At 42.4% G+C, this 23,900-nt stretch overlaps 1 protein-coding gene across 1 annotated transcript; it reads left to right on the forward strand.

The window, feature by feature from the left end:
* The first annotated feature begins 6,641 nt into the window (after window positions 1-6,641).
* On the forward strand, window positions 6,642-15,153 carry LOC124034912 (glutathione hydrolase 5 proenzyme-like). The gene is made up of 5 exons (XM_046348309.1): window positions 6,642-6,749; window positions 12,692-12,876; window positions 12,980-13,208; window positions 14,772-14,861; window positions 15,058-15,153. The coding sequence occupies exons 1-5, from the start codon at window positions 6,642-6,644 to the stop codon at window positions 15,151-15,153; spliced, it is 708 nt and encodes a 235-aa protein (XP_046204265.1).
* Window positions 15,154-23,900: the final 8,747 nt, after the last annotated feature.

The following is a 23,900-nucleotide window of genomic DNA, read 5'->3' on the forward strand; positions in this document are numbered from 1 at the left end:
TATCCCAATAGCCAGAAGGGGGAGATAAGGACATCATTGAACTACAGATATTCAGCAGTGGCAATACATTCATTTTGACAGTAGATATTCTGCCTGTTAGTCCATTTACTGAGGTTGGATTTCATTGATTTGAGTTTCTGGCCATGGTTTTATCTAAGGATGGAAAAATATACACTACTGTGCAAAAGTTTGGGGGTCACTTAGAAATGTACTTGTTTTGAAAATAAAAAAAACACCATAAAATTGATCAGAAATACAGTGTGGACATTGTTAATGTTATAAATGACTATTGCAGCAGGAAACGCCCAATTTTTTAATGGAATATCTACATAGGCGTACAAATGCCCATTATCAGCAACCATCACTCCAGTGTTCCAATGGCACATTGTGTTAGCTAATCCAAGTTTCTAATTTTAAAAGGCTAATTGATCATTAGAAAACCCTTTTGCAATTATGTTAACACAGCTGGAAATTGTTGTTCGGGTTAAAGAGGCAATAAAACTGGCCTTCTTTAGACTAGTTGAGTACCTGGAGCATCACGACCAGTGATGGTGATGGTAGTACAGCCTCCACGACAACTTTCTCATGGCTTCTGGAAGGAAATGCTGTAGGAATGCTCAACCAGTGTCGCTTATTCAGCCGACAGAAACTTTCAACCGGTTCTCCCCATTAAGCAGGGAGTCGGAGTTAGAGGCTGAGCCTTCTCTGGTCTCTACTCCTCCTGTTATGGGGTCTGAGACACCGAATCCTCCCACCATTAGCTCTGACAAATTGAAAACCCTAGTCATTGGCGACTCCATTACCACGACTCCACTATTTTATTAGACTTAAAACAAATCATCCAGAGATCATACAATGTTTACCAGGGGACAGGGCTACCGACGTTAAAGCTAATCTGAAGATGGTGCTGGCCAAAGCTAAAACTGGCGAGTGTAGAGAGTATAGGGATCCACGTCGGCACCAATGATGTTAGGATAAAAGTCAGAGGTCACCAAGCGCAACATAGCTTCAGCATGTAAATCAGCTAGAAAGATGTGTAGGTAATGGTCTCTGGCCCCCTCCCAGTTAGGGGGAGGGATGAGCTCTACAGCAGTCTCACAACTCAATCTCTGGTTGAAAACTGTTTTCTGCCAATCCCAAAAGATAGAATTTGTAGTTAATTGGCCCTCTTTCTGGGAATCACGCACAAACAGGACCAAGCCTGGCCTGTTGAGGAGTGACAGACTCCATCCTAGCTGGGGGGGTGCTCTCATCTTATCTACGAACATAGACAGGGCTCTAACTCCCCTAGCTCCACAATGAGATAGGGTGCAGGCAAGGGCAGCAGGCTGTTAACCAGCCTGCCAGATTAGTGGAGTCTGCCACTAGCACAGTCAGTGTAGTCAGCTCAGCTGTACCCATTGAGACCGTGTCTGTGCCTCGACCTATTTTGGGCAAACCTCAACATGGCGGTGTTCGCCTTAGCAATCTCACTAGAATAAAGACCTCCATTCCTGACATTATTGAAAGAGATTGTGATACCTCACATCTCAAAATAGGGCTACTGAATGTTAGATCCCTGACTTCAAAGGCAATTATAGTCAATGAACTAATCACTGATCATAATCTTGATGTGATTGGCCTGACTGAAGCATGGCTTAAGCCTGATGAATTTACTGTGTTAAATGAGGCCTCACCTCCTGGTTACACTAGCGACCATATCCCCTGCGCATCCCGCAAAGGCGGAGGTGTTGGTAACATTTATGATAGCAAATTTCAATTTACAAAAAAAAACGTTTTCGTCTTTTGAGCTTCTAGTCGTGAAATCTATGCAACCTACTCAATCACTTTTTATAGCTACTGTTTACAGGCCTCCTGGGCCATATACAGCGTTCCTCACTGAGTTCACTGAATTCCTATCGAACCTTGTAGTCATGGCAGATAATATTCTGCAAATGTTCTACTTTTTTAAACTCGGACAAAACAGAGATGCTTGTTCTAGGTCCCAATAAACAAAGAGATTTTCTTTGGAATCTGACAATTCATCTTGATGGTTGTACAGTCGTCTCAAATAAAACTGTGAAGGACCTCTGCGTTACTCTGGACCCTGATCTCTCTTTTGACGAACATATCAAGACTGTTTCAAAGACAGCTTTTTTCCATCTATGTAACACTGCAAAAATCAGAAACTTTCTGTCCAAAAACTATGCAGAAAAATGTATCCATGATTTTGTCACTTCTAGGTTAGACTACTGCAATGCTCTACTTTCCGGCTACCCGGATAAAGCACTGAATAAATTTCAGTTAGTGCTAAACACGGCTGCTAGAATCTTGACTAGAACCAAAAACTTTGATCATATTACTCTAGTACTAGCCTATCTACACTGGCTTCCCCTGTTAAGGCAAGTGCTGATTCCAAGGTTTCACTGCTAACCTACAAAGCATTACATGGGCTTGCTCCTACCTATCTTTCCGATTTGGTCCTGCCGTACATACGTACACTACAGTCACAAGGCGCAGGCCTCCTAATTGTCCCTAGAATTTCTAAGCAAACAGTTGGAGGCAGGGCTTTCTCCTATAGAGCTCCATTTTTATGGAATGATCTGCCTACCCATGTGAGAGAGGCAGACTCGGTCTCAACCTTTACGTCTTTATTGTAGACTCATCTCTTCAGTAGGTCCTATGATTGAGTGTAGTCTGGCCCAGGAGTGTGAAGGTGAACGGAAAGGAACGAACCCGCCCTTGCTGTCTCTGCCTGGCCGGTTCCCCTTTCTCCACTGGGATTCACTGCCTCTAACCCTATTACAGGGCTGAGTCACTGGCTTACTGGTGTTCTTCCATGCCATCCCTAGGAGGGATGTGTCACTTGAGTGGGTTTTGTCACTGACATGATCTTCCTGTCCGGGTTGGCGCCCCCCCCCCTGGGTTGTGCCGTGGCAGAGATCTTTGTGGGCTATACTTCGCCTTGTCTTAGAACAGTAAGTTGGTGGTTGAAGATATCCCCCTAGTGGTGTGGGGGCTGTGCTTTGGCAACGTGGGTGGGGTTATATCCTGCCTGTTTGGCGCTGTCCAGGGATATTGTCGGATGGAACCATTGTGTCTCCCGGCCCCTCCTGTCTCAGCCTCCAGTCTTTATGCCACAGTAGTTTATGTGTCGGGAGGGCTAGGGTCAGTCTGTTTATATCTGGAGTATTTCTCCTGTCTTATCTGGTGTCCTGTGTGAATTTAAGTATGCTCTCTCTAATTCTCGCTCTCTTTTTCTCTCTTTCTCTCTCTCAGAGGACCTGAGCCCTAGGACCATGCCTCAGGACTACCTGGCCTGATGACACCTTGCTGTCCCCAGTCCACCTCGCCGTGCTGCTGCTCCAGTTTCAACTGTTCTGCCTGCGGCTATGGAAACCTGACCTGTTCACCAGGCGTGCTACCTGTCCCAGACCTGCTGTTTTCGATTTTCTAGAGACAGTAGGAGCGGTAGAGATGGTATGAAAAGCCAACTGACATTTACTCCTGAGGTGCTGACCTGTTGCACCCTCAACAACCACTGTGATTATCATTATTTGACCCTGCTTGTCATCTATGAACATTTGAACATCTGAACATCTTGGCCATGTTCTGTTATAATCTCTACCCGGCAAAGCCAGAAGAGGACTGGTTCCTGGCCTTTCTAGGGAGTTTTTCCTAGCCATCGTGCTTCTACACCTGCATTGCTTGGCCAGTCTGAGACATGGCTTTTTCATTGCGACTCTGCTTACCTTTTTTTTTACATTTCCTTTTCTTCACATTTTCAAACAGTCCATTTATATTTTCCAATGGGGCTATACATTTGGGCGAGTTTTTTCTCTCACCAGAGTAGCCTCGTTTCACTGCCAAAAAATGTAATGAAACCATCAGAGAAATAACAACACAATGTCAAATACAGGTAGCCTGGTCCAATAATTAACCTCCAATCACATTAACTGTTACTCTCTCGCGGGAATTCCACTAACGGTCCGTATGTAGCTAAACGTAGCTGCTGCTCATGTTGCACAAAAGCCATGACAGCGAGACATAGTGGAGTGGTAACGCGCGTGCAAGCAGTTGCTCCCAACGCCACTTGGGTACACTGCAGCATCCCCCGAGAGGCTCTTGCTGTCAAGGGAATAGCTGACAGCTTGAAAGACGTTTTGGAAACTACAGTGAAAATGGTTAACTTTGTTAAAGCAAGGCCCCTGAAATCTTGTGTATTTTCTTCACTAAAGATATGGGCAGCGACCATGTAACGCTTTTACAACATACAGAAGTGCGCTGGTTATCAAGGGGCAAAGTATTGACACGTTTTTATGAATTGAGAGACAAAAGTTTCTTTACTGGTCATCATTTTCACTTGTCTGCTTGCTTGCGTTGAGACAAATTTCTCACATGACCGGCCTGAATGATCTGAATCTTTGATTACAGGGACTCTCCGCAACTTAATGATTTTTTGTGTGCAAATGAACGCAAGCTTATGGACAATGTCAAATGTGATATAGTGAAGCACCTGAGTGAGTTGGGTGTGCAATTCCGCAGGTACTTTCCCAAAACGGATAGATTCTTTATCCCTTTCATGCCCTGCCTCCAGTCCACTTACCGATATCTCATCTAAATTGCAACAAGCGGTTCTGTGAAAATTGAATTTAATCGGAAGCCACTGCCAGATTTCTGGATTGGGCTGCACTCAGAGTATCCTGCCTTAGCAAATCGCGCTGTTAAGATCCTTTGCAACCACGTACCTATGTGAGAGTGGATTCCTGGCCCTCACAAACATGAAAAATAAATAGAGGCACAGAGTGTGTGTGGAAAATGATTTAGGACTGAGATTCTCTCCAATACAATCCAACATTGCAGAGTTACTTTCATCCTTTCAAGCACACCCTTCTCCTTAACCTGTGGTGAGTTATTCACAATTTTCGATGAACAAATAAGGTTTTATATGTAAGATGGTTAAATAAAGAGCAAAATGATTGATTATTATTATATTGATTATTATTATTTGTGCCCAGGTCCCATAAGAGCTCTTTGTCACTTCCTCCTGTTCCGAGGATGTGAGGACGACGGTCCGATTCATACTATTCGCAACCAAAGCTCACGCTGATGTTGGCTTCGTTCTGTAGTTATTATTTGAACCATTCTGACATCATCAGCGTGAGCTTTGGTTGCGAATAGTATGAACTTTGAGCTCTTATTCACTACAGAAGTGATACCTCCTAGCGTTGAGTTAGCAACAGCAGCTGCAAATGAGGGTTAGGAAGGAACAGACAGAGTATCCCGTCTATCACACAACGACGTTACTACAACGTATCTAATTGACCACCAGAGGCATTCTTCAAAGGACTCGGTTTGGCAACACGGCCTTCCATCTACCACCAACCTACTGAAGTGCAGCTCAGAGTAAATATTTATTGCATAATCCTTTTCCAAATGGGCGGTAATTTAGAATGCATAAGATACTTCGTCCTTTGTTCCTCAGTCTTCCCACTCTTTCACTCAAACCCAGCCCTTTTGTTTTGTGTAACGAGCTGTCATATCTGTTCTGCCCGCTAGGGACATTTTCCTTTATGACGTAATTTGTAATCACGTTATGATTAATTACGTGTATGTGTAATTCTTTGTGATTAGTTAGGTATTTCGTAAATAAATAATTAAACCCAATTTTGCATTGCTGATTCAACTTGTTAGCCAGGGTTCGTGAAGATAACCAAGAATTTTCAACTTTCAGATGAGACTGAATTAAGGTGACGATTAATATTGACTGATATTTATGTAACATATTACTAGGTCTTTAAGAGTTTATTCGGAAGATAACAGCTCTATTAATATTATTTTTTGGTGCCCCGACACTCTAGTTTCATTTACATGATTATCTCAATCAGGTAATATTAATTATGGAGAAATTATTTTATAGCATGTCATATCACTTAATCCGGCATAGCCAAAGACACGACAGCTATTATCCTCAGTCATTTTCCATCCAGATTGTCAGACCCCGGTGGCTTGTCATTGTTGATAGACAAATGTTTGTTTAAATCTATCAAAAGTAGAGAACTGTACAGACTATGAATGGTCCTGTTGCACTACATGTAATGAGGACATGCATAAGGGGTCCTTATGGTAGAGCTAACCCTGCTCATTCCTGATTAATTTAGGATTTTAGACAAATCTGACGGAGTTGACCAAATCTCTGGACACATGTTTTAGGAATCAACGTTTTTAGAGAAATATTACTTGAAGTCAAAGAGGGCTATTGCAGGAAACTACATACGAAAAAAATTTCTGTTAATATATATTTTTGCCAGTTTCTTAAAAAAAATGTAAACACTTTTTTTGACAGTTTGAAATTGGGATCCTTTGCTCCGGACAAGGGCATTTCCAGGCTTAGAGCCAAAATGGAAATTCATAAAATACCTCACCCTGAGGTATGTGGGGGTGGGGTGGTGCTGTAGCTTGTGGTCGTTCATCTACAGTAGATGTTGAGCTCTTTGTTGGCAATTGCGTTATTTTGGTGGACTATACTGGACACAGACAGACACATAGCCAGGCTCACTACATGTAAACTCCCATCAGGAGACATCCTGCAGAGAGGAGGATCGGCAGTAGATGGAGCCATTGCTGCGTTACTGTGCACCTCTGTCATCAACCCACAGAGTATGGGCATTGGCGGGGGTCCATATTCACAGGTGATGGACAGCGGTGGTAAGGACACTTCATCCCCCTACTACAAGATACCACACAGACACCCAACTATTGACATTTCAGTGGGGGATAAACACTTGTCATGCCATGTACCTTTGTTTATTTCAAAGGCACGGTCCGTCCCTCAGGATTTGAATCCTGATCTACTGGATGCCCACAGATCTTTCAACTGATGACAGGTATTTGGAGGGAAAATGACTAAACATGAACATGACTTGACTTGTTTCTGTTGCTGACAAGCATGTCCTTTCTTTCGCAGTGTGAGCTGTTTTTCTAGTTACTCAAGTTTTCCTTCATGTTGGCATCGTGGTGGGAATTCTGTGGAACTGCAGTAATCCCGGGGCAGCTATATCTTACTGATTAAGGCAGAATGTCAAGTGACAAACACACTATGCTGGTTTATAGGAAGGGGTTTTCAATCCTTGGTTTAAAATCATTATTTAATGATGACATTTAGAGCCACTACAGTCATATATATAGGATTGATTTCCATAAATTACATTTCCTCTCCAGACCCCAAACTCCTGCCTCCGTTCTGACAAGCTGTCTGCTAATGTCAGTCTGCTTCTGGTTCTCCTCTCACTGCAAGAGGCAGATGGTTTTGTGGCTTCCTTTTTGACTTCTCCCCTTTTCAATAAAATGGGATTATAAATGCACTAAACTGGACAAATGGCCAAGGGTCCCATGGACCTTTAACTAGGATGTTGTGATGTGCTGTCAGTTTGCTTTGTTTTTAATACCACTAATCAGTTTGTTATACAGACTATAAACCAACATCATCTTCATTTGTAAACATAATAGGGTAAACTCCCACAGAAAATATGAGAAATTACTATACTAGTCAAAATTGAATGGCTTGGCAAAATCCCTAAAGAAATCCATTCCTGATAGGCTTAACGGTCCAATTGCAGTCATTTAAAAAAATGTTTTCTCTCAAGGGTAACAATTAAGTACCTTACTGTCATTGTTTTCAATCAATGGTAAAAAAATAAACAATATTTACCACTTTCTTGCAGGTATATCCCTTTTATACATATCAGTGGATATCAGCCAGCTTCTTCCATACCACCATCAAGCTGGCCAGAGAGGGTTTCCATGTACCCCAGGTCCTGAGCCACTTCATCCCACTGATCAACAGGGATGAGACCCTACCATTATGGTGCGTATGAAACTGGACAAACATAAACTAAGCTACAATCAGTAAATCATAAGAATCTCAGGGATATGGAGATAGATGGATGCTGTGACCGAAGACCGTTGTGGATAGAAAGAGAGAGAAGTCTGCTGTCCTGGGCTACTTTATCCCACTGATCAACAGGGATTAGACCCACCCTACCATTACGGTAAGAAACACCCGGACCTTAAAGCGGAAATCTGCAATTCAAACAGCAACAAAGCGGCCATCCTTCCTGTTTGGCCCTGTCCGGGGGTGTCCTCGGATGGGGCCACAGTCTCTCCTGACCCCTCCTGTCTCAGCCTCCAGTATTTATGCTGCAGTAGTTTGTGTCGGGGGGCTAGGGTCAGTTTGTTATATCTGGAGTACTTCTCCTGTCCTATTCGGTGTCCTGTGTGAATCTAAGTGTGCGTTCTCTAATTCTCTCCTTTCTTTCTCTCTCGGAGGAGGACCTGAGCCCTAGGACCATCTGACATGATGACTCCTTGCTGTCCCCAGTCCACTTGGCCATGCTGCTGCTCCAGTTTCATTTGAGCTGAGCCCAAGGACCGGGCCCCAGGACGACCTGACATGACTCCTTGCTGTCCCCAGTCCACCTGACTGTGCTGCTGCTCCAGTTTCAACTGTTCTGCCTTACTATTATTTGACCATGCTGGTCATTTATGAACATTTGAACATCTTGGCCATGTTCTGTTATAATCTCCACCCGGCACAGACAGAAGAGGACTGGCCACCCCACATAGCCTGGTTCCTCTCTAGGTTTCTTCCTAGGTTTTGGCCTTTCTAGGGAGTTTTTCCTAGCCACCGTGCTTCTACACCTGCATTGCTTGCTGTTTGGGGTTTTAGGCTGGGTTTCTGTACAGCACTTTGAGATATCCGCTGATGTACGAAGGGCTATATAAATACATTTGATTTGATTTGATCCTCCCACTGATTTGGTAAACAGCTGAGGGATGGGACTGGAGAAATAGTACCACTCTGAAATTCATGGCTATGGATATAAGGACTGACCATTCATGATATCAACATTATAGTTTGAACCATGTTTTGGGGCTATACAGTGTTTACGTTGTTCATTAAAAAGTCGTAAAACAAGCTGATATTTTGTTTTAAAGTATTTCAAGAGAGCAACTGTCAAGCCATCATTCTGTCATCACATTGCAAGAAAATTACATTTGACCTGTTCTCTAGTCAGTTGTTTATAAATAAGGATGGAATCCTGCTGAAGGTTGGAAACACTGAAGTTTGAAACATTTGCTGACACATTGGAGATCATTGCAAACCAAGGGGCAGATGCTTTTTACACTGGAAAAGTAGCAGCGGATTTAATCTGCAACATAAAAGATATGCTCTTATGTAGAGCATAAACAATCATTAGCTTATTGACATTTGGGTGAACTGACACATAACTGACATTGATTATAAGAATGTGAAGATTGAAAGCCTCATGGAGACCAGACAACATGCATTCCCACCTCCTTATTACATTTGACTTTTGTCTGCAGAATAAACACTAAACTCAGATTCTCTGATGGGAGAGCAAATACTCTTTATTAACCTATCAACGCTACATCGAAGCTTGTAAGTTTTCCAACCGACCTAAGGAAGTACATCTGTGATCCACACTAACTCAGGAGTAAGTTCCACAAGACTCCGGGCATAGGAAATCATTAAGGAATGATACAGTATAGGTCAAGACCAAGACATTTCGTAAATCTAAGGATCTAAGTGCTGTTTAACCCAAACAGGGTACTCTCAGTGTCACGATCGTCATAATGATTGGAACAAGGCGTAGCGTGCGTAGTGTTCCAGATATTTCAATAAATCGAAACTCACCGAACAAAACAATAAAGCACAAACGAAAGGTGACGCTACTGGCGTGCACACAGGCAACTAACTGTAGACAAGATCCCACCAAGCACAATGAGGAAATGGCTATCTAAATATGATCCCCAATCAGAGACAATGATAAACAGCTGTCTCTGACGGGGAACCATACAAGGCCAACATAAACCATTAATCACCTAGATGACCCACCCTAGTCACTATCACGCCCCAACCAACATAGAGAATAAACAGCTCTCTATGGTCAGGGCGTGACACTCAGGCTCATGTTGAGTGACAAGGGAGCATTATACAGTGGGGCAAAAAAGTATTTAGTCAGCCACCAATTGTGCAAGTTCTCCCACTTAAAAAGATGAGAGAGGCCTGTCATTTTCATCATAGCTACACTTCAACTATGACAGACAAAAAGAAAAAGAAAATCCAGAAAATCACATTGTAGGATTTTTAATGAATTTATTTGAAAATTATGGTGGAAAATAAGGATTTGGTCACCTACAAACAAGCAAGATTTCTGGCTCTCACAGACCTCTAATTTCTTCTTTAAGAGGCTCCTCTGTCCTCCACTCGTTACCTGTATTAATGGCACCTGTTTGAACAGTATAAACAGTATAAAAGACACCTGTCCACAACCTCAAATAGTTACACTCCAAACTCCACTATCGCCAAGACCAAAGAGCTGTCAAAGGACACCAGAAACAAAATTGTAGACCTGCACCAGACTGGGAAGACTGAATCTGCAAAAGGTTAGCAGCTTGGTTTGAAGAAATCAACTGTGGGAGCAATTATTAGGAAATGGAAGACATACAAGACCACTGATAATCTCCTCGATCTGGGGCTCCACGCAAGATCTCACCCCGTGGGGTCAAAATGATCACAAGAACGGTGAGCAAAAATCCCAGAACCACACAGGGGGGACCTAGTGAATGACCTGCAGAGAGCTGGGACCAAAGTAACAAAGCCTACCATCAGTAACACACTACGCTGCCAGGGACTCAAATCCTGCAGTGCCAGACGTGTCCCCCAGCTTAAGCCAGTACATGTCCAGGCCCGTCTGAAGTTTGCTAGAGAGCATTTGGATGATCCAGAAGAAGATTGGGAGAATGTCATATGGTCAGATGAAACCAAAATATAACTTTTTGGTAAAAACTAAACTCGTCGTGTTTGGAGGACAAAGAATGCTGAGTTGCATCCAAAGAACACCATACCTACTGTGAAGCATGGGGGTGGAAACATCATGCTTTGAGGCTGTTTTTCTGCAAAGCGACCAGGACGACTGAAGGAAAAAGGAAAGAATGAATGGGTCCATGTATCGTGAGATTTTGAGTGAAAACCTCCTTCCATCAGCAAGGGCATTGAAGATGAAACGTGGCTGGGTCTTTCAGCATGACAATGATCCCAAACACACCACCCGGGCAACGAATGAGTGGCTTCGTAAGAAGCATTTCAAGGTCCTGGAGTGGCCTAGCCAGTCTCCAGATCAAAACCCCATAGAAAATCTTTTGAGGGAGTTGAAAGTCCGTGTTGTCCAGCAACAGCCCCAAAACATCACTGCTCTAGAGGAGATCTGCATGGAGGAATGGGCCAAAATACCAGCAACAGTGTGTGAAAACCTTGTGAAGACTTACACAAAACGTTTGACCTCTGTCATTGCCAACAAAGGGTATATAACAAAGTATTGAGATAAACTTTTGTTATTGACCAAATACTCATTTTCCACCATCATTTGCAAATAAATTCATTAAAAATCCTACAATGTGATTTTCTGGATTTTTCTTTTCTCATTTTGTCCGTCATATTTGAAGTGTACCTATGATGAAAATTACAGGCCTCTCTCATCTTTTTAAGTGGGAGATCTTTCACAATTGGTGGCTGACTAAATACTTTTTTTGCCCCACTGTATACAGCATCAGCTAGTTTTTACCTTTATTTAACTAGGTAAGTCAGTTAAGAACAAATTCTTATTTACAATGAAGGCCTACCGCGGCCAAGACCTAACCCAGACGACGCTGGGCCAATTGTGCACCGCCCTATGGGACTCCCAATCACAGCCGGTTGTGATACAGCCTGGAATCGAACCAGGATCTGTATTGACACCTCTAGCATTGAGATGCAGTGTCCTAGACCACTGTGGCACTCAGGAGTCTAAGGCACTGCTGCAAGCTTTGCTGTGCTCCAGTCTTAAATTACTATCCATCCCTGCTCCTTTTGACAGAGTGGAGTGGTCATGAAATGTGAGAAAAGACCCCATTTAGCCAATATCACATTTCTGTGTGGGTCATTTACTCTTGTGAAGTTAGTGAAGTCATATGCCTGTGTTACTGGCTTCTGTGGAAACTGAGAGCTTTGATCCATAAATTACAATGTGGAACATGAGCAGCTAACCTCACTAGAATTCATGTTTGTTTTAATGCCATTTGCTATCACAGTAACTCCAAATGTTGTTTGGGGGCCTGTTGTTGAAGCCTGCCACCGGCACTGAGACTGAGCTATGGATTTATTGAGTTCTCTCCTTTATGCTCAGCTGTCGTCAGCCAGGAACAGCAAAGGATTATTACAATCTTATGGGCTGAAGGAGAATCTATTAAACTACTGTGATCAGATATTCCTAGGTTTCTTTCACAGATTGTTCACAAGATGTCTTATCGCTGCACACCTGCTAGCCCTGAGACCTGGCTGTATACTTGTAGGCATCTGACTATGGCATCACAGGATTCTGCAGCCATGCCTCAGGGCTAAACACCTTTTCAAATCACTCACTATAGAATTAGGAATTAGAAAAGTAACACATAAAGCCAGCCCTCAAGATATTTCATTCAGATCTTAAGAACTGTGCACAGTTTATTCCAAACTGAACAGCAAACCATCCAAGAGGGTGAAACTAGAGGGTGGCTAGTGGTTCAACATACAGTACTGTTGCTACTGTAATGCAACATATACTGTAACTCCAACATCCCTGATCAAGGTCCATTTCCTTCCTTTGACCAGAGAGCACTTAAGTTCACTGAGCAGCAGTTTGCTGACCACTTCAGGGCCATGTTTAGCGGTGATGAGACCCATGATGCCCAGTACAACATAGTCACTCCATACCTGGACACCATGGGCAGCACACATGTGTCTGTGATGGCTGAGGATGGAACTGCTGTGTCTGTTATCTGCACTATCAACCACATGTGAGTAATTCACTGTATAGAATCCTTACAACGAGCATCATTGGGGTTATGTCATAGATGTAGAATTGTCAATGACTTGTCAAATATCTTTTCCTTCACACAGGTTTGGATCCAGAGTGTTCTCCCCTATAACCAGTGTCATTTTCAACAATGAGTTGTCAGATGTCTGTGGGAACGCAGATCATAATGCCACCTTAATGATTTGTTTTATGGTTTGCCTTTCAAGTGAGCAGCCTCCCTCCTCCATGTCCGCTGTTGTTTTTCAGTCCAAGTACAAAACCCTGGTGAGTGGCGGGTCGGGTGGCAACATGATCACCACAGGGATGGCCTTGGTAAGTGACCATGGTATTAACTATATCGGATCAACATACACTTAGTATATATGCAAATACCTGTGTAACACTCAACTACTGAACATGGGTCCTTTTGTGAAGTGTAACTTGGTTTTAAAAAAATGTTACATTTCAACCAATTTTAACATTATGTCATAAAGCAGGGGTTCTCAACTGGTTTTGCCTTGGGTCCCAAATTGAACCAGGTTGTCTCAGTGGCGATCCAATATTCACATTGCACATTCTTTTCCTTCCAATATCTGGAAAACTATTTTTAATATTGATGGTATGTGTGTCAGTTATATGACAAGGGAACAACAGTCCCAATTTTTTCATTGTCCATAATTAAATGTTGCCCATATTCTTGATGGAGAATGTTAAGTTTACTGGTTTGAGAACACAAAATCAACTAAATCTGCTAAATAGCAGCACTAATAATTGTATATTGAAAATACTGTAATAAAGAAAAATAGTTTAGAGGTTAAATTATAGGTTCATTATAATTTCTACACACTTTCTATCTGGTTTTAGTTGTTTAAGTTCGATTATTAATTTTTTAAATTACTCAGACACTCGCTGCCCATTCAAAACCTCCCCCACCAGTTGAGAATCGCTGTCCTAAAAAGCACATGTTCAACTTCATATAAAACATGTTTTCCCATCCCAAGAGGTTAAATAAAAAAAATGACTATATGAAGTGCCTATTAAGTGCCAAATCAAGTAGCAGGGTTGACCATTACAGGGTTCACGATTTGATCTTAAACCAGTGATAAATTCCATTGTGACAGGGGGAATGGAAGCTTGTTGTGTGCAACAGGGTATGGCAATTGAATTCACGCTTCACAGTTTTGGTTTTATTATTGAAACATTTCTCAGGGCTGGTGTGTTATGCTCGACCCTCTCAGTTTTCCATCACAAAACACCAGAAAATGGCCAAAAAGAGTAGAACCCACTCACCTGATTTAACACTTTCTTTCATTAATACATTTCTTTTAAGGAACAGTTTCACCATATTCAAAGAGTTCAGAGTTCAGTTCACTTACAGTGTTGACCTTCAAATGAGGGACATACATACAGTATGTGAATCACTAATCACATGAAATAAATTATCATCTACAGAAATGACTTTGTTAAAGCAACATGGCAGCTAGGGCATTGCAGTGATGGTGAAAACTTGGACTGTTGTGGTTAAGTGGGATAAAATCTTCATAGAAGCCACAGATGGGGCACTGATGGACATATCAAAACGCGGAATTTAAGCACTTTAGCAAGTCTTTATTAGATTTATCGAATTATCCATGTGGTCTATTAAAGGGAACTTATTTTAATATAACAGGCTTGTAAAACGTAATATTGGTAGACAACTTCTACTTAACAGGGACGCAAAAGGCACTCATTTCATGGAAGACCCACATACTGCACTGTGTGGCCAATATATGTTCTAAAACACTCTGTACCTTAAACACACTGTCATCGTAACATTCACTTTCAGTCCACATGCAGCATAAGCTCCCTGGCAGTAGTCCGTCTCCTCATGGTCTCATTTGTCTATTTCTCTCCTAGACCCACCTGTTGTTTGGAAAGAGTCTGGAAGAGGCTATCGCTGTCCCTGTTGGGTTTGTGGATAGCAAGAATGCACTAAAGTTTGACCAAGTAACAGCACACATCATGGAACTCAAAGATTAAAGAGGTATTCAGTTATGTTTCTAATAAATGATGGTCAATCACAGCTTTACACATCTGAGGGGGTAGTAATTCACAGGTTTTTCAGTCATTTCTGTATGTATTGTGCTCATAATTCAGTGTGTACGGCCTCCTGTTCCTGTAACGGTCCTCCTCTCTCCATAAGACTATTGTGGAAGATCTGAAGGCTCTAGGGCACAAAGTTACAAAGTACTCTTACAATGTGGTCAATACAGTGGAGAAGGACAATGGTTGCATCTAAGCAGTTTCACATGCCAGAAAGATGGGCAAGGCAACTGGGTATTAATCTGCCAGACCGTTGGTCATTGTCAGTGGATATGGACAGTCTTCCAACTGTCTATATAGAGCAACTGTAGCTATAGTAAGAACATGGATCTGATTATATCTCCGACAAAGTGTGAGATGCACATTTTTAGTTCTGCCTTTAATGGAGTATGCATACAGCATATGTTTCTCATCCCATGTATTACATCATCAACAGGCAAGGTGTAGAGCAGCAACCTGTGATATTAAGTCATAAATAGGAGACCATTTCATTGTAATGTATTGGATGATTGAATAATTGCCCAATGCTAGATCTGTATTTTCTTCTCTTCCCCATCCCCTTTTCTATAACTTATTGGATACTATTCCAGTACTGGAATGTATGTACTAAATAATATACAGTACCAGTCAAAAGTGTGGACACACCAACTCATTCATGACAACTTTGCACACTCTTGGCATTCTCTCAACCAGCTTCATGAGGAATGCCTTTCCAGCAGTTTTGAAGGAGTTTCCTCATATGCTGAGCACTTGTTGGCTGCTTTTCCTTCCCTCTGCAGTCCAACCCAAACCATCTCAATTGGGTTGAGGTCAGGTGATTGTGGAGGCCAGGTCATCCCTTGCAGCACTCCGTCACTCTCCTTCATGGTCAAATAGCCCTTACACAGCCTGGAGGTGTCTTTTGGGTCATTGTACTGTTCAAAAACAAATGATAGTCCCAGTAAGTGCAAACCAGATGGATGGTGTGTCACTGCAGAATGCTGTGGTAGCCATGCTGGTTAAGTGTGCCTTAAATTGGATATAAATCACTGACAGTGTCACCAGGAAAACACCCCCACACCATCACACCTCCTCCTCCATGCTTCACTGTGGGAACCACACGTGGAGATCATCCGTTCAACTACTCTGCGTCTCACAAAGACACTGCGGTTGGTACCAAAAATGTCAAACTTGGACAGATTTCCACTGGTCTAATGTCCATTGCTCGTGTTTCTTGGCCCAAGCAGGTCTCTTATTATTATTGGTGTCCTTTGTCACCACCGATAAATCTACGATAATCAAGGATTTCAATAAGATTTTTTCTACAGCTGGCTATGCTTTCCACCTGGCTACCCCTACCCCGGTCAACAGCTCTGCACCCCCCATCGCAACTTGCCCAAGCCTCCCCCATTTCTCCTTCACCCAAATCCAGATAGCTGATGTTCTGAAAGAGCTGCAAATTCTGGGCTAGACAATCTGGACCCTCTCTTTCTAAAATGATCCGCCACAATTGTTGCAACCCCTATTACTAGCCTGTTCAACCTCTCTTTTGTATCGTCTGAGATCCCCAAAGATTGGAAAGCTGCCGCGGTCATCCCCCTCTTCAGAGGGGGAGACACTCTAGACCCGAACTGTTACAGACCTACAGTATATCTATCCTACCCTGCCTTTCTAAGGTCTTTGAAAGCCAAGTTAACAAACAGATCACCGACCATTTCGAATCCCACCGTACCTTCTACGCTATGCAATCTGGTTTCCGAGCTTGTCATGGGTGCACCCCGGCACGCTCAAGGTCCTAAACGATATCATAACCGCCATCGACAAAAGACAATACTGTGCAGCCGTACTCATCGACCTGGCCAAGGCTTTCGACTCAATCACAGCATTCTTATCGGCAGACTCAACAGCCTTGGTTTCTCAAATGACTGCCTCTCCTGGTTCACCAACTACTTCTCAGACAGAGTTCAGTGTGTCAAATTGGAGGGCCTGTTGTCGGGATCTCTGGCACTCTCTATGGGGTGCCACAGGGTTCAATTCTCGGTCCGACTCTTTTCTCTGTATACATCAATGATGTTGCTCTTGCAGCTGGTGATTCTCTGATCCACCTCTATGCAGACAACACCATTCTGTATACTTCTGGGCCTTCTTTGGACACTGTGTGTCATGGAAAATTGCAAGATTATGTTATAATGCTTGTATTGCATTATAATGGTTGTTTTATTTAACAGAATAGAGTATTCTGTTAACTATTGTGTGTGTTCCACTGAGGATGGGCCTCTATGAGTTAACACTGACAGGGCAGATTTACGATGTCTTTGGGTAATTAAGCCTAAAGAGCATTCCAGATAACATGAGGTAATGTTTTTGTGCTATACCGTACCAGGGTGAGACGGGTTCCAGTTTGGAGTAGGAGGGCCAGACACTGGTCTTTACAATGAAAACTGTTGACACAGCAGTTGCTGTCTGCTATGTTTTATATAGATATTTATATTATATAGATATTATATAGATATCTTTCATACAAAACTGACTATCCTACTGATCCTTGACTTCGGCAATGTAATTTACAAAATAGCTGCCAACACTCTACTCAGCAAATTGGATGCAGTCTATCACAGTGCCATCCGTTTTGTCACCAAAGCCCCATATACTACCCACCACTGTGACCTGTATTCTCTCGTTGGCAGGCCCTCGCTTCATATTCGTTACCAAACCCACTGGCTCCAGGTCATCTATAAGTCTTTGCTTATATCTCAGCTCACTGGTCACCATAGCAGCACCCACCCATAGCATGCTTACCAGCAGGAATATTTCACTAGTCACCCCCAAAGCCAATTCCTCATTTGGCTGCCTTTCCTTCCAGTTCTCTGCTGCCAATGACTGGAACGAATTGCAAAAATCACTGAAGCTGGAGACTTATATCTCCCTCACTAACTTTAAGCATCAGCTATCACAGCTGCTTACAGATCATTGCACCTGTACATATCCCATCTGTAAATAACCAATCCATCTACCTCATCCCCATATTGTTATTTTTATTTATTTTTGCTCCTTGGCACCCCAGTATCTCTACTTGCACATTCATCTTCTGCACATCTATCACTTCAGTGTTTTATTTGATAAATTGTAATTATTTCGCCACTACGGCCTATGTATTGCCTTACTTCATTTGCACACACTGTATATAGACTTTTCTATTGTGTTATTGACTGTACGTTTGTTTATTCCATGTGTAACTCTTTTGTTGTTGTTTGTGTCGCACTGCTTTGCTTTATTCTGGCCAGGTCGCAGATGTAAATGAGAACTTGTTCTCAACCGGCCTACATGGTTAAATAAAGGTGAAATAAAAATAAATAAATGAGTAGTGGTTTCTTTGCAGCATTTCGACCATGAAGGCCCGATTCACACACTCCTCTGAACAGTTGATGTTGAGATGTGTCTGCATTTATTTGGGCTGCATTCTGAGGTGCAGTTAACTCGAATTAACTTATCATCTGCAGCAGAGATAACTCTGGGTCTTCCTTTCCTATGGCGTTCCTCATGAGTGTCAGTTCCATCATAGGTTTGATGGCTTTGCGACTGCACTTGAAGAAACTTTCACGTATTGACTGACCTTCATCTCTTTAAGTAATGACGGACTGCCGTTTCTCTTTGCTTATTTGAGCTGTTCTTGCCATAATATGGACTTGATCTTTTACCAAGTAGGGCCATCTTCTGTACACCACACCGACCTTGTCACAACACAACTGATTGGCTCAAACGCATTAAGAAGGAAAGAAATTCTACAAATTAACTTTTAACAAGGCACACCTTGTGAGGCACATCTCATGAAGCTGGTTGAGAGAATGCCAAGGGAGTGCAAAGCTGTCATCAAGGTGAAGGCTTGCTACTTTGAAGAATATCAAATATCAAATATATTTAGATTTGTTTAACACTTTTTTGGTTACTACATGATTCCATACAGTATGTGTTATTTCATAGTTTTGATGTCTTTACTATTATTCTACAATGTAGAAAATAGTATAAATAAAGAAAAAGAAAAAGCCTTGAATGAGTAGGTGTGTGTCACGTTCTGACCTTAGTTCCTTTGTTTTGTCTTTTGTTTTAGTATGGTCAGGGCGTGAATTGGGTGGGTTGTCTATGTTAGTTTGTCATTGATTTTCTATTTCTGTGTTTTGGCTGGTATGGTATGGTTCTCAATCAGAGGCAGCTGTCAATCGTTGTCCCTGATTGAGAACCATATGTAGGTAGGCCAAATATACACTGGAGTTGCTTACCAAGAAGACAGTGAATGTTCCTGAGTGGCCGAGTTACATTGTTGTGTTAAATCTACTTGACAATCTATGGCAAGACCTGAAAATGGTTGTCTAGCAGTGATCAGCAACCAATTTGACAGAGCTTGAAGATTAAAAAAATAAATAATGCGCAAGTGTTGCACAATCTAGGTTTGGAAAGCTCTTAGGGCCCGATTCCAACTCAGGTAATTACGCTTGCCTTTCCTATGCACTGCTCAGTAATTGGTATTCAGACTTACCTTATGAAGGTGCGTTTAGTTTGAATTTTGTCAACAGACTCAATAGAATATATCAAATCAAATTGATTTATATAGCCCTTCGTACATCAGCTGATATCTCAAAGTGCTGTACAGAAACCCAGCCTAAAACCCCAAACAGCAAGCAATGCAGGTGTAGAAGCACGGTGGCTAGGAAAAACTCCCTAGAAAGACCAAAACCTAGGAAGAAACCTAGAGAGGAACCAGGCTATGTGGGGTGGCCAGTCCTCTTCTGGCTGTGCCGGGTGGAGATTATAACAGAACATGGCCAAGATGTTCAAATGTTCATAAATGACCAACATGGTCCAATAATAATAAGGCAGAACAGTTTAAACTGGAGCAGCAGCACGGCTATATCGAGAGAACCGGTTCAGAATATTAGGGATCAATGAAAGAAAGCCATCTAAATATATGCATATTTAGGTAAACGTAACAAATGAAGGTAAATGTAACAATGGAATTAAATGGAATGATAATGTAGGCTTTACCAACTGAAGGGAACTAACAGTACATTGGCAGTTGAATATGTGTTATTATTAGGCCTACTGACGGTCGATACTGATAGTGGATAATATTTAACATGATAGAAATAGGAAACAGAGAAAGTCAGGGTAGCCTGTAATTAAGACATTCGAGAGTGCCCATCCCTGCAAGTTAAAAGGTCGTACAATTCAAATTCCGCATCATGGCACAGCATTTCATAAACTTTACTGTGGGAAAGTTGATAGACAGCAAAGAACAAATTTACAGTGACGGCCAAACCCTAACGATGCTGGGCCAATTGTGCGCCGCCCTATGGGACTCCCAATCACGGCGGGTTGTGATACAACCTGGAATCGAACCAGGGTCTGTAGTGTCACCTCTAAGGCAGTGGTCTAAGGCACTGCACTGAGATGCAGTGCCTTAGACCACTGTGCCACTCGGGAGCCATGTCAATGTTAATATGGCCAAAATTTGCTAGCTAGCTAACCAATAACTTTAACCATTTAATTAAGAGACAAGTGCTCATTGTGCAAATGTATTCATGATATCAATAAACATTGGAGACTAAATATAGTTTACAATCTACACCAACCCCGTCTGTTTTTCCCCATGATTGTGCATCGGTTTTGTAGCTAAACTCTGACGCTCGTTGGATGTTGCAGGGCTCGCAAACTATTACGGAAACCCAAGAAAGGAAAGGTAACCTGCCTAAAGCGAAGGTAATCTGCCTACAACTACTCTGTGTTGTTGTATGTGTCGAATTGCTACGCTTTGTCTTGGCCAGGTTGCAGTTGCAAATGAGAAATTGTTCTCAACTAGCCTACCTGGTTAAATAAAGGTGAAATAAATCAAATGAAAAAATGACTACTGCCCAGTAGCACTCACGTCAACACCATCATCCCGGAAACCCTAGACCCACTCCAATTTGCATACTGCCCTAACAGATCCACAGATGATGCCATCTCAAATGTACTCCACACTTTCCTTTCCCACCTGGACAAAAGGAACACATATGTGAGAATGCTGTTAATTGACTACAAAGCTCATCACTAAACTAAGGACACTGGGACTAAACACCTCCCTCTGCAACTGGATCATTGACTTCCTGAAGGGCCGCCCCCAGGTGGTAATGGTAGGCAACAACACATCTGCCACGCTGATCATCAACACATTGTGTATTGTCAGCGAGCTGGAGAGGTTTCAAACAACTCAATGCAACAAGTACACATGTCGATCAGGAGCTCAAACGGTTCCCTTATATACTGGTTACAGACACGTTCGCATTAGGCATAGTTCATAGGGTTGGTTCCGGCATATCTCCTTTCGTAACCTAAATAACAGCGTTCTGCCAGATGGTCCTAAGGAGGAGGTATATTTTTTACCAGGCACAGACAGGAACCAAGGATTGTTTATGACACCAAAGACAAGATTAACATTTTCAAGACTGTAAAATTTCCTTCGCAATGGCAACTGCTCGGCATCCGACCTTAAGGCGCTACAGAGAGTAGTGCGTACAGCCCAGTAGAGCCAAGCTTCCTGCCATCCAGGACCATGATCTTCAGTTTAGAATGCAATTTGATTAATCAGCTTTGTTTGCTAGGGATGGAGAAAAATATTTTCTTAACTCTACTTTCTTAAAACTGCATTGTTGGTTAATGGCTTGTAAGTAAGCATTTCACGGTAAGGGTGTTATATTCGGCACATGTGACAAATAAAATTGGATTTGATTTAAACAACCAACCCGTTTATGGAGAATGGTGTTTTTTCTATCTGAAAAAATAAAGTAGATGCTGTTTCCACTTGGAAGCGGTAGGTTCGCTAGACCTTATTTATGGTTTCCTCACATGTACAGGTGGTGGAAGTGTATCTGTGAATACACCTCTGCCACACCGTAATGTATTCAATCTCCACCCAAAATGAATAGCAGGTGAATAGCACGGTATTCTCATGCTTAAGTTAATCATCAGAATACGCATAGAGATATAAGTGCAAAAAAATGGAATTACGTTCCATTTACGCCCGCTTAACTCGGGTCAGAATCAGGCCCTTAGAGACTTACCCCGAAAGAGTCACAGCTATAATCGCTGCCAAAGTTGATTCTACAAAGTATTGACTCTGGGGTGTAAATATGCATGTAAATGAGATATTTCCATATTTAATTTTCAATACATTTGAAAACATTTCTAAAAACATGTTTTCACTTTCTCATTATGGGGAATTGTGTGTAAATGGTTGAGAGGTATTTATTTTTTAATCCATTTTGAATTCAGACTGTAACACAACACAATGTGGAACAAGTCAAGGGGTATGAATACTTTCTGAAGGGACTGTAGCTCCACTATACAGAAAAGAAAGAATCAAACCAAATTGTTTCCCCCTTGTTTTAGCAGAAGCAGGCTTGATTCTATAATCTATTCAAGTGTGCTTCCACCTAACCCATTATGCAAACAGTATTGCTCTATCAGACAAGAAGGATGGGTAACTACATTCTCAGAATTTCAGATCAGTTCAACTATTCACTGGACAAAGGAAGAGGATTCAGAAAGGATGAGGCTCTATCTGAATGAATACCACAACACACTGTATTTTATGACCTTCAGATACATTTTGTGATTCTCTCTTCAAATAATACCCAGGAAGCCTCCAGTCATGAGCTGTGTGAACATATGAGATACAACAAATCTGCTTGTCTTAAATATCAATAACATGCGAACTAAGACTTTTACATGCATGATGCTTAACTTACATATGCTATGTAAGTAAGAGAAAATCTACAAGATGTGATGAAGTTACAGAGTGGCTTTCCTGAGGACTGTTACAGTGTGTATGTCTGACCTAGACCATGGTATTTGCGACCTGCGGATGTGACAGTCACACGGGGCCGTGACCATCTGTGGCAGCAGGAACAAAAGGACTGGGAGGAGAGGACGAGGGACAGGGTTAACCCTAACCTCGTGACTGACTCCCTGCCCCTGCCTCGCGCTTGTGCATGATGGGAGCTTCGGGTTTTTACTAGCGGAATGCAACAACGCAGATGACCCCGTGCCCTTGCACACAGCCACACAGTAACCCCCAACTCTAAAAACTCTAGCCTAGCCATTCACATCCATCACCTCTGAAGCTTATAGTGTTGCTCTGTTGTTTATTGACTCTTCTATACATCCTCCTTTTTGTGCCAATGAGATCAGATCCACGGAAGATACCATTTCCATTGCTATTCACACGGCCGCAACACATCTGGACAAGAGGAACACCTATGTGAGAATGCTATTAACAATTCAGCATTAAACTTTTGTTCCCATCAAACTCGACACCAAGCTCAGAGTCCTGGGTCTGGACGCCACCCTCTGCAAATGGATCCTGGACATCCTGACGGGCAGACCACAGGCTGTGAGGAGTGGTAACAAAGCCTTCTCTACAATGACTCTTAACACAGGGGCCCCCCAAGGGTGTGTCCTCAGCCCTCTGCTGTACTCCCTGTTCACCCACGACGCATGGCTTTGCACAACTCCAAGTCCATTATCAAGTTTTCTGACGACACCACAGTTCTAGGCCTTATAACAACAACGAGTCAGCCTATAGGGAGAAGGTAAGTGACCTGGCATTGTGGTGCCAGTTCAACAGCCTCTCCCACGTCAGTAAAACAAAGAAGTTCATTGTTGACCTCAGGAAGCAGAAGAGGGAACATGGCCCGATCCACATCAACAGGACTACAGTAGAGAGCAAACAGTTTGAAGTTCCTCTGAGTTCATATCACAGAGGACTTGACGTGGACCAACAACACCACCACTCTTGTCAAGAGGAGGCAACAACGTCTCTACTTCCTAAAGCGGCTGAAGAAATTTGTCATGCCACCCCGGGTCTACTCCAAATAATATCGTTGCACAATCGAGAGCGTCCTGACCGGTTGCATCACGGCCTGGTACGGG

Source organism: Oncorhynchus gorbuscha, linkage group LG05 (genome assembly GCF_021184085.1).
Source record: "Oncorhynchus gorbuscha isolate QuinsamMale2020 ecotype Even-year linkage group LG05, OgorEven_v1.0, whole genome shotgun sequence".
In the NCBI taxonomy this organism is placed as follows: domain Eukaryota; kingdom Metazoa; phylum Chordata; class Actinopteri; order Salmoniformes; family Salmonidae; genus Oncorhynchus; species Oncorhynchus gorbuscha.